Genomic DNA, 11,404 nt, shown 5'->3' with positions numbered 1-11,404 from the left:
ATTTAATTTTCTTAAATATCATACTGTAGTATAAGTCATCTTGAAGCCAAGTGACCTTTCAAGTGATGCTGATTATTGTCCTCTTTGCTCTGTGAAGCGTCCTGCACTGCTTCCTGCTGGTCGTTTTCAGCATTGGTGGTCAGTGCACTGACTCTAGGAGGGCTAATGTAAGAGGAAGTACCAGGTGAGATACGACCATTTACTGTGTTGTTGTTGATTTTTTTTTTTCAATTGCTAACAAGGGCTGCATGGTCAAAACTGAAGTCACACCGTCAAAATTCTTCACACAGTCTCAAAAACAGAAGTCTACTGTATCTGGAGCAAAGTGTGAATCACTATTCATTGCTTTCACACACAATGTATTCAGTCGCCAAAATACATTAACTCTTTTCTCAGTTACTACTCCACCACCTGCAAAACACCAGAGTCTTGCAGCATATTTTTCATTTTTCATATTTTTCAAAACATTACACACAAACAGAATGATGGTTGTGCAGCCACATTGAAATCTACAGAAAATCATATCAAAATATTCACAATAAAATGAAAGAATAATAATTTCAAACACAGCTGAGTGCAGTTTTCAGTTGAAAGCCTGCCCAGGTGACCATTACAATGTAGCCCTCTGTCATGATGGTTTGGTTTTGTACAAACCTCTCATTGAACCGTACTCTACAGAGAGATTCATTTCCTTGGTAGAGGACCTCCATAATCAACTTTTTGCAGCAGGGGAGAGAGGTCAAAGGTTAAGAAACACAACACTTGTTGTGTGGGATAATGTCACGTTCCACCACTCTGCTGCATTCTCTGCCTGGTTTGCTGATGTTGACGAAAATATGTGGCCAGCTACAGAAGAGCATCCTGAGTGACACTTGTTGCCAGTGAGTGTTGTAAAGAGATGAGCTTATTTTGATGTGAAGAGTTTTGTTTGTGAGAAAGACTTTTGGAAGTTAACTAGCGGTGATGCAGAGTCAGACTGTGTTAAGAGTTTTGAAAAAGTAGATTCAGTATGGACCAATGCATGTCAGCAAAAAACTGTAAAGTGGTAACTTTTATGTCTTACTGCTCATATTTGCATTATGTTTTTACATTTCGTCTTTGTTATTGTTATCTTAATTTTCATCGGTTTATGTTTGTTTTTTTTTCAGATTGCTCTGTGGCTGGTGTGTTTTGCTCACAATTGAAGATCCTGATCAACCAGAGAACCTACTACATGAAATATTGTCATGAACCAAGTGACTTTGAACAACCAGCTTGTGAGAAATCCGTTGATTTGAAATTAAATACATTTGTGTAAATGCATATGGAAATAACCACAGAAAATGTCAGAGTATACTGCCATCATTACATTATAGATATGCTTACAGGATTGTTATATCTCGTGTTTTTATGTATTCCTAACATGTGAATGTATGAGGGCAAATAAAAGACTGTATGTCCTACAAAATACAAATCTGTGTGCTCATCAAATATATAACAAGCAATGACAAAGATGAAACCTTGAAGGTTTTAAGGGTCATGGTCATTTGTAGAGAGGGAGTTTCTCGAGAGAGGTGGAACACGTCAGTCTGATATCTGAGATTGACTTACTGAGTGATCATAATTCCATGATTGGTCAGGTATATGTCACATGACTGAGTTGGATTTTCCTCATCGGTTGCTGTTCTTTCAAAATGAATTGGTGTAAATAATTTTATGTCAGTGATTTAGAAACTATGTATAAAAAAGGTGCATAGTTGGTTCATTGAGACCACCTCTCATGGTGCAATCCACATTGTGGTTTCCTTTAACCTGTGCATTGTGGACACACAATATTGTCTGACAACAAAAACAAAAAATATATAAATGAGAACAGCATAATAGGAAATTCAGCAAATTCCACTTACTGTATTCTTGAGCACAGAAAGAAGGAGAGAAGCAAACAGATAAAGGCCTGAAATCAGCATACTCACCTATGATGTGTTCCAGTCCAGCCATGATGACACAGGCTACTGTAGCCTTGTTAAAATGTCTGGAGGCCTAAATCCATGACAACGCAGTGAAATATTTTAGCACATACGTATATGTGACTGCTTTTTTTCCTGGCAGCTGTTGTGTAAAACTCAGACTTCCCCTTTTGGGTGACAGGAAGATCAACAGTGCTAAAAATGAGTTTCCATTGACCACACTGTTGTATTTTTCTCCTTTTCTCTCTGTTAAACATTTCACTTTTATTTGTTCCATACATGGAGATTTTCAACTCATACAGTACATATTTGAGAAAATAAATAAATAAAAACAACAATAACATAATAATAAACTGTCTCTTAATATCAGCAAAACAAATTATATAATGTTTCCTCCCAACAAAAAACAAACCGATACTGATCACATCTGTCCTAAAATAAACGGACAGAACATTCCTAAAGTTAGCTCCACAAAATTTCTGGGGATCCTGATCGACAAATCTCTCAATTTCAAACAACATGGTCTATTAAAAAAATTGTCCAAATATGTTGGTTTGTTTTTCAAGATGAGGCTTTTTATCCCACTTTCTGCACTTCTCACCCTATACAAAACCTTATTCGACCCTGATGTAAATTATTGTAATGTCATATGGTGCAACAAATTCCCTACTTACATTAAAAATTTAGAGATTCTCCAGAAGAAAATCATACGTGCCTTATCATGGTCCGACTATAATTCTCCCACCAGACCACTCTTCCATCGCTTTAATCTTTTGAAGCATACTGATTATACAGTAACTACCTCCAAAATGCTGAGATTATGTATCAATGTGCATAAACTCAATCATAAACTGTATGACCTCAGTCCAACCTCTGCACACCTATAGCACTAGAAACAAACACCTCATCACAGGAAGAAGGCGAAAGCTAAAATTCACCAGTTTCAGCTGTGTGTAGAGAGGACCACAGATTTGGAATGAGCTTAATGACACTCTAAAAATGTCACACTGTGTTTCAATCTTTAAGAAAAACTTAAGAAACAACTATTGTATGTTTGATTGATCATGTATGTGGGTAATTCAGTGTACCAGTGCTGTGTTTCCTCTCATCGATGTTACCCTGTGCTCCAATGCTGCCCCTAACTGCTATAGTATGTCTTGACTTGTTTCTTTTTTTCCCCTCACATACAAAGTTGCATTTGAATGCTGGGAATGTCTGTTGTGTGTCTGTCCTTTAGTGTGTTGTTGTATTTAATGTCTGTTGTGTTAAGTGTGTCTGTGAGAAATTGAGCCCCCTGTTATGAGCTTTAAGCAGCTTCCTTGGGGTGACCCCTTTTTTACACACCCAGCCATTACAGTGATGTTAATATGTTTGTAAGATTTTTTCTGATGATATGTGTGTGAAAATCAATCAATCAATCAATCAATCAATCAATCAATCAATATAATAACTTTTTTTTTTAGCTCTCTTAACGCTTGACAAAGACACAGAACAGTATATACCCAGGGGGCAAAATCCCAGTTTTTTGAAAAACGGACACGGAGCGTTGTAAAAGGTTTGACACCAAAACCCCTTTCTGGGCTCATTTTGCTGGCGAAATGATGTAAATGCAAATATAAGTAGTCATACAACTATAAAATTTGGCAGAGAGTATCTTGACACATAAGGGGAGGCATTAAAAAAAGATTCTGGGGTTTGCTGCAACTCAATTTTAAGATATCACCCCCAACATCCCAAAAAAGACCAAAAAAAGTACTGTTCGCCTGACAAATTCTCATGAAAATTATTATTTTTCAGCAGTTTATGGAGAATATCTATGCTTAACATATATATAGAAAATTTCCTCAATTCATAAGCTTCCATTTGAGTCCAAGATAGCTTTTCTACTAGCTACTGGAAAGCTACAGGCTGTCTCCAAACAATGCAACACCTATTGTGAAAAACTACATGTTAACTGGCCTGATCAGAAACCATTCTATTTCTGGTCTCCCCAAAGTGAACAGATAGATAGAGAAGACCGTTGGCCACAGCAAGTGGGGCTTTTGAGATAGAAAGGCTACCTTGGACTCAAATGGAAGCTTATGAATTAAGGAAATTTTCTATATACATGTTAAGCATAGATATTCTCCATAAGGTGCTGAAAAATAATTATTTTCATGAGAATTTGTCAGACGAACAGTACTTTTTTTGGTCTTTTTTGGGATGTTGAGGGTGATATCTTAAAATTGAGTTGCAGCAAACCCCAGAATCTTTTTTTCCTGCCTCCCCCTATGTGTCAAGATACTCTCTGCCAAATTTTATAGTTGTATGACTATTTATGCCATTGTAGTACCTAAATATTTGCATTTACATCATTTCACCAGCAAAATGACCCCAGAAAGGGGTTTTAGCCCCCTGTATCTTTCCAGCAGCTAGTTGACCGGGTTGTCCACCCAGGTTTTAATCCTTGAAGTTCCTAGATATCATTTCTGGTGTCAAACCTTTTACAACGCTCCGTGTCCGTTTTTTTGCTTTGCCCCCTGGGTAATAGTATGGAAACATTTTACATGCATTTTCCTGACTTGCCTTGCAGACCGGTAATTTAGATGCAGGCAACAAGCTGAGATTGACCAACTGAAACAGGCAAAGCTTTTCATCCCTGACCCGATTAGCCTGTTGAACACCTGGGACTAATTTAGCCGGTGACTCTGATTGGTGGAGATAATCATACATCACTTTTCTGAGATTCAGTTTCCCTCAGGAGGTTTGACATGTAGTCACTGGTGCGAGGCCTTAAATTAATGCCCTGTTCTGCTGTATGCTCTTTTGTTTCTTCAACAGTGGTATCATCCAGAATCTCAACTAACACTGTCAGCTGAAGTGAGCTGAGCTCTTTTGACTGACAGTCTACACCACATGGTAATAAATGTGTGAAACTGAGTTATTGCATATGTGAATGTGGGTCTACATGAAGCTGGATACTGTGGAAACGGAGCAAACTGCAATAACACAGGGGGCTGCAGCTATCTAAAGAATCAACGCTGCAGCCACATACATCAAAATAAAGTAGCTGTATCTTCTCAGTCATGATGGAAATTAAAAATCAATAATCCTGAATTTGAGGGTAAGATATTAATGCCCACATTAAAATTCAGTACAGATGAATGAACCCACAGCATAATGACGATAAACACTGTCAGGTGAAACCATGTCATAAATAAGGATTATTCCAAACACATCTGAAGAAGAATCAGTCACTGGAATAAATTAAATGAGTGAAGAGGCAAGCAAGCACACACAATCACCATGCCTCACTAGTGCAAGTACAAGTAAGAAAAAGTCGATGTTAAAATAAAAATGTCATGTTAATCCAGACCACGTTCTCCCTATCCTCTGCAGGGGCCTGAACAGTTGTTGCCATCATGTTTGTTGCAGCCCTGGGTCTTTCACCTCCATTTCATCATGATTTACATAAGTGAGTTTCATATTACAACCAAAGTTTTTATACAACATTCATCATAATTTGACCCCCCTTAAACCCCTGCGGGTGCAGACACAGAAAGTGATGTGAAAGTCAACCATGAAGCACATCCACAAACCACCACCCACAGAGCAAAGACAGTTGAGCACTGTTTTACTCTCATTTTGTCAGAGAAGGAATCACTTCTCAAGATCTGATTAAAAATATTATCAATAATAGGATTTTCCAAATAAATCAGAGAGATTGTGGATTAGCACACATTTACAGAGGCTATACTTTCCCCTTCCATTTGATGCATATAGGAAATTTGTAAATTGTAACCCTGTTCTCTTTCTCTCTTTTTGTTATCTTCACTGATTCTCGTATTTATGAGGATGTTGAAATGAAAAATCAAATGTTCAATCAATCTGCCTACTATCTACAAAAGTGAACTTCTAATATGACATTATCATTACAATTTCCACTTTTTTTCAGAGACTAACATTATTATCTGACTTAATGACTATGCACTTGTAAATAATGAAGCATAATTCTCAGACTTGTTCAAGTGCTACATTTATAGCACATACAACTGTATATCCTAAGCATTACATGTATTAACAGAAGAACATCAGATTAAACATTAGCCTACGTTTTCATTTTAAGGCTCATTTGGACTAATTTGTAGCAATTTTTATTTAATCTCATTCAAGTCATGTTTGTGTTTGTAGTTTGTCATCACTCACAAACGGCACTGAAATATCTGGCATGCAATAGTCTTCTTTTGTTCTTTAATTTCCCCTTTGCGACAGCCTACTTTCAACACCCAACTGATATGATCTGAGGGCGTGATTGAGCGTGATTCAGAAAAGGCACAGGTTTCAGCCTTTCAGCACGTGTAATAGACAGTACTATAATTTGACCACACGATGTCACTGTTACCCTGCCTGGTAAACCGGCCACAAGAAGAGAGCACTGTGTGACTAATGCGGGTTGATGAATCACACTCCTCCAACACTGAGGAGAGAAGTGACCCTTCAAAGAGTTTGGACAGAGTTTCATTCCTGGTTAAAGCCTCAAACATGGACGCCTCCTTCTCTGTCCTGCTGTGGTGGACAGTTTAATTCACGTGTTGAGTCACACACACGTGGAGCTACGTATACGCACCTCTAATGTTGATGTCTTTTCTTTTTTTCTTTGTTTTATGTGTGGATGTTCAGGTATGTGGACTCACAACTCAGCACTGTTTTTATCAGTAGTGTATCAGTCACTGGTGTTGCATTGCTGCTGTTGCAGATTGCGTGTTGACAACTCCAGACTGTTCCTGTTCAGATTTGTATTTTTTTTTTTCTGTCCGTGAGACACAGCGTCACAAATCTTGAGACATTGCTTCTCGTCTTTCTGTGTTTTCGGCAGCTGGAGCACAGAGTGTGAATCGTGTTGCTCTGTAAGTTTCCTGCATGTTGATGTGAAAGCTGATAGCTTGCAGCTACAAAAATGGTGATAGTTTCTAAAGCTGCCACTTTATGCTAGTTGCTGTTTTAAATTAATGTGACTCACAGTAGTCTAACAGTAGCCTAACGTACCTAACCTGACTATTTTATTGTAGCCTACTGTATTATAAGGTTCTATTTTTATTTTCTCCACCAGTTGTAGCCTAGTTGTTCACAATGAAAGCTTGCAGCAATTCACCTTTCATGCTGCTGAAGTTGATTTTCATCACAGTACTACTACCAGGTAAGAGTGTTTCAAACTTTTACTGTACTTCTACTTGATTTTATTTATTTATTTATTTGAATACAATGCAGATTTGTACCTGTTCATGTAGAATAATCAGAGGTGGGTAATTTTTAAAATGATTTGAAACCATTAGGATCACTTTTGTTTAACTTCAGTTGTTAAAATTCTGCCTTAATTGACCCGCACAGTTACAGACAGTAAAATAGTGAAATAAGATTTTAACCAAACCGCCCTCCATGTCATTTTTTTTTCTAGTTCAAGAGGCTCAGCACCTGAACTTCTTGCCTGAAGTGACTGGATACATCGGCCAAGATGTCACCCTGCCATGTGAATTCATCCAAGGATCACTAAATGTCAATATTACACAGAGTCAGTGGAGACTCCTGCAACCACACGGAGAGCCAATCACCATCATTGTTGTTAATAGCCTGCATGGAGAAAATATTCCTGACTCTCCTCTGAAGGAGAGAGTGGCACCTGATGAACAATCACTGATCATTAAAGGTGTTGAAATGACAGATGCTGGGTCCTACATGTGCAGCATGACAACCTTCCCTCTTGGTGCTTTTGAGGGAACAACTAATCTTGTTATTCGAGGTGAGTATATAAAGTGTTTTACACAAACTGCTGCTGTAGATAGTTAAAGTGTAGACTTGATGCCTGACCACTAAGCAAAAAGCTGATGAGAAATTCCATGTTGCCATAATGACTTAAAATTGGGGAGACGTTTCATATTAGATTAGATTATTAGTTAGATCTAGTTTAACCTCACTCTCTCCATCACTGATCAATTTAGAGTAACAAGGTAATTAAATGGGAACAATAGATACCTTATATACTGGACTGTTCTTACCCATACTTTATTGTACAAAATGAAAACACTATTAATCTGTTACTGGTCTCAAATAACTGCAAGAGCTCAAAAAATACTTTCATATGATTGACACAGTCATGTTTCTATTCCCAGAACAGATGCCGTTATCACCAGGGGAGGTTTCTGCTATAGTGATTGCTGTCATTCTGTTGGTTGGGATCATGGCAGCCATTGCTTACTTGATCTTTATCAGAAGGTGTGTGTCGCAGATGTGTATTTTGTGTAGGAGTACTCGCACAAGCCGTAAAAAGAAACATCTTCCCGTAATCAAGACTCTTACATCATAAGATGTCAGTAATATATCAGCATTAATCATTCTTTAATACATAATAAGTTCTTCATGTTGACGGTTACGGTTATTGGATTTTGTGGTCACCCATCGGTCTATATCTATATGTATATATATACAGTATACTGTAGATATAGAGTTCCTGTATATATATTTATACATATATGGGTGGACCAATGGGTGACCAGTTACAGGAAAAACTGTAGTAAAAGGAAAAGAGAACAGACCACATGGCCACAAGCCATGTGTGCATATGCAAAACTACACTTAATGTTTTTTGTTGTTGTTGGTCATATAATTTTTTTTCTTTATTTGTTTTTATTTTATTCAAATATTTTTCTGAATTAAAGATCTTCTCACTAAATTCTATATTCATAGATTTGACCAAGATTTTTTACCCTCCATCGTTGCAAACATGTTTTGAATTAATAGTCCAATTCATCCATGTCTCGTAGAGGTGAATTGATTAGTTAATTTACTGATTAGTTGTTCGTCAGAAAATTAACAAGTGTTTTTAAAACTTTTGTCAGTTGTCTGTGCAGCTTCTTAAATTGAGATAGAAATGTTGCTGTCTTCTTTGTTTTACACCATTTTATAATATTTCTGAATATGGACATTGAATTGAACAAAACAAGACAAAAGATTTTTTTTTTTAATCTAATAGACTTAACAATTGATCAGTCAGAATCAGCAGATTTATGTATCAGTAATTAAAAGAATAATCAGTTTTAGCCTTAAGTTCCTTAAAAACCTGAGAGTTAATTCCTGGCAAGAAAAACTAATTGCAGAACTTTTGATTCCTTGACTCAGGCATGATTCTTCAGTCAGACACATCTTCATAGGTGAGAACAGAACACCTTCACCCTGCTTTTCCACAACAGTCTGTTTAATCTTTTATAAAAAAAATACTTTAAATCTTTTGTTGGTGTTCAGTTGCCTTGAATAAAGTCTCTCTGTCCCAGATACAAGGGGTACGCCGACGGATGCGTCCAGGCCATCTATCACTGTAAGAGATCAGGTGAGCTCAGAGGTGGTTAGAATTTAAGTTTAAAGCGAGATAAGAAGGAGAGATGATTGTTGTTTTAGGATAGCAACGGGATGATGATACAAATAAACAAGTGTGTCACTACATTTTAGTTCTCTCTCTCTCTCTCTCTCTCTCACTCACAGGATGTGGTCTACTCTGATGTCAAGTTCAAACCATTCAGAGATGTGACTCCCTCGTCAAATAATGAACACACAGACACCATGTATGCTGATGTTACATACGCCAAGGTTGTTGTGGGTCAGCCCCCAACATGAGAATGAAAAAGAGACTTTTAAAGGCTTTTAAAGCTGCTGTATGCAAATTGCATTTAATGTGGTAATGTTTTGTAAAATCAGTATATTCAGACATATATCAGTAGATCACCTGCACCTTCTTTTTACTTTCTCACATTATTTTTTGTTTCTTTATTTAAATTGGTCTGTGCAAACGGGATGTGTGTTTCACATACTGTATAGCCTCACAACAACATAAGAGACATAACAGTTTTAACAGATTTACCAGAGCTTTTGTTAGCAGTTAGAATCGTTTTATACAGTGTAGCCGTTATATAACAAGACTAGGTGTACAGTATATGGCCATGCTAGTGGCTCTGAAGCTGTGATGTTAAGCAGGTATAATGCTTACCATTCACTGTGGTGGTTGGCATGTAAAACAGAATAGTAGCAGCTGGATGGATGATGGGATGATGGGAATGTTTTTAGTCTTGTAAGTAAAGTTAGGAAGGTTTGGGTTAGAATTTAGTTATAAAGTGTTTATAAACTAAAGTCACCTTTTGAATTGGTGAGGTTGAAGGATGAAAGGTCTGGGGAAAAAACACTTGAACTGCACTAATTTCCACTACAATCTAACAACAACAACAAAAACTTTCAAACTATTTTTGTCTTTCAAACTTGAGCCTGCATTTCAATGTGTCTGCCCTCACAATCCTACTCCCCGTGCTGTCAGAGATTGCATCCCACAGAGTTCCTCTTCCTCCTTCGGTAGCCATTAAAGCACAGAGATAGAAAGACAAGGAAGTGGGAAGTTGCACAAATGGAGAACTAAGTTTGAACCAGAATGGCATGTCAGTGCTGATGTAAATGTTTGTACGGTAAAAAAGGGTTGATGTCAGTCATGTGAATGTGGGTGCCGCAGTCCGACTAAGCACGCCTCACGTGAGGAGGGTGAGGGTGAGAAAATATACAGTAGTTTGAAAAATAGCTTGAGAGGTGAAACCCACCTGGTGGTTTTGAAACTGTATTTTCCGGCAGTGACATTTTGTGGGTGTGAGATATTATCTGTCACCTTTACCATGTTGTCAGAACATGTGAAAACATAATCAGCTCTTTGCTGTCTAAACATTTGAAAGCCTTAAAATTATCTTGTTTTTTTTTCATGTGATGGGATTGGGGCGCAAAAAGTCTAGGTGCTTTTTGAAATGTGTTTATAAATCACTGTGATATAAATTACCAGTCCTGTAGACAGAAGTGACACAATTCTTTGTATTACCTCAACCTTTTCTAAAGAATGTATCTTTGTTGGCTGTTGGTTGCTTTGTTGGTTGCTTAATAAAGATTTGCATGTTCCGAGAACTTATCAATCAGCAGTTCCTTGTCTCTCTCACACAAACTTCTGTCATGGCAGGAAATAGATGAGAAAGATATGACAAATGCTGCTTCATGGGAGTGCAGTGTGACAGGCTTTCCATATCTACATATCGCCCTACTCAGGAGCAAGATTAAAAAAGAAAAAAGTGCAGGAAATGTTTCACTCAAAAAGCAGACGCACAGAAGAGACACTTTTTTGCATTAAAAAAGTTGTTGCCTTTGGAGCGCATTGGACCCAGACAGTCATGAAGGCTGGTGGTGCAAAGAAGGTATTTAATACACAAATCTGACTTAACAAGAAAAACAGACTAAAGAAAAATGCAAGGATGTTATATCAAAATTAGATCAAGAAAGAAGACTCTTAAAAGGTCACTCAGAGGACACGCCATGGCGACACTTAGAAAATATCTCATTTATAAAGTAGAGACAGCATTGGATGTGGAACTGACTGAAGAATGAAGAGACCCTACAAACAGCAGTAT

General features: G+C 37.4%; 1 protein-coding gene across 1 annotated transcript; it reads left to right on the top strand.

Moving 5' to 3' along the window:
- The first annotated feature begins 7,040 nt into the window (after positions 1-7,040).
- LOC146971991 (nectin 1a-like) lies at positions 7,041-10,431 on the top strand. The gene is made up of 6 exons (XM_085803325.1): positions 7,041-7,122; positions 7,381-7,722; positions 8,093-8,195; positions 9,099-9,130; positions 9,251-9,306; positions 9,459-10,431. The coding sequence occupies exons 1-6, from the start codon at positions 7,056-7,058 to the stop codon at positions 9,588-9,590; spliced, it is 732 nt and encodes a 243-aa protein (XP_085659451.1). The 5' UTR covers positions 7,041-7,055; the 3' UTR covers positions 9,591-10,431.
- The last annotated feature ends 973 nt before the right edge of the window (positions 10,432-11,404 follow it).

Source organism: Trachurus japonicus, chromosome 16, assembly GCF_045865225.1.
Source record: "Trachurus japonicus isolate A0001 chromosome 16, Traja_1.0".
In the NCBI taxonomy this organism is placed as follows: Eukaryota; Metazoa; Chordata; class Actinopteri; order Carangiformes; family Carangidae; genus Trachurus; species Trachurus japonicus.
The sequence above is the reverse complement of the archived record's forward strand: the minus strand, read 5'-3'. Positions and strand labels throughout refer to the sequence as shown.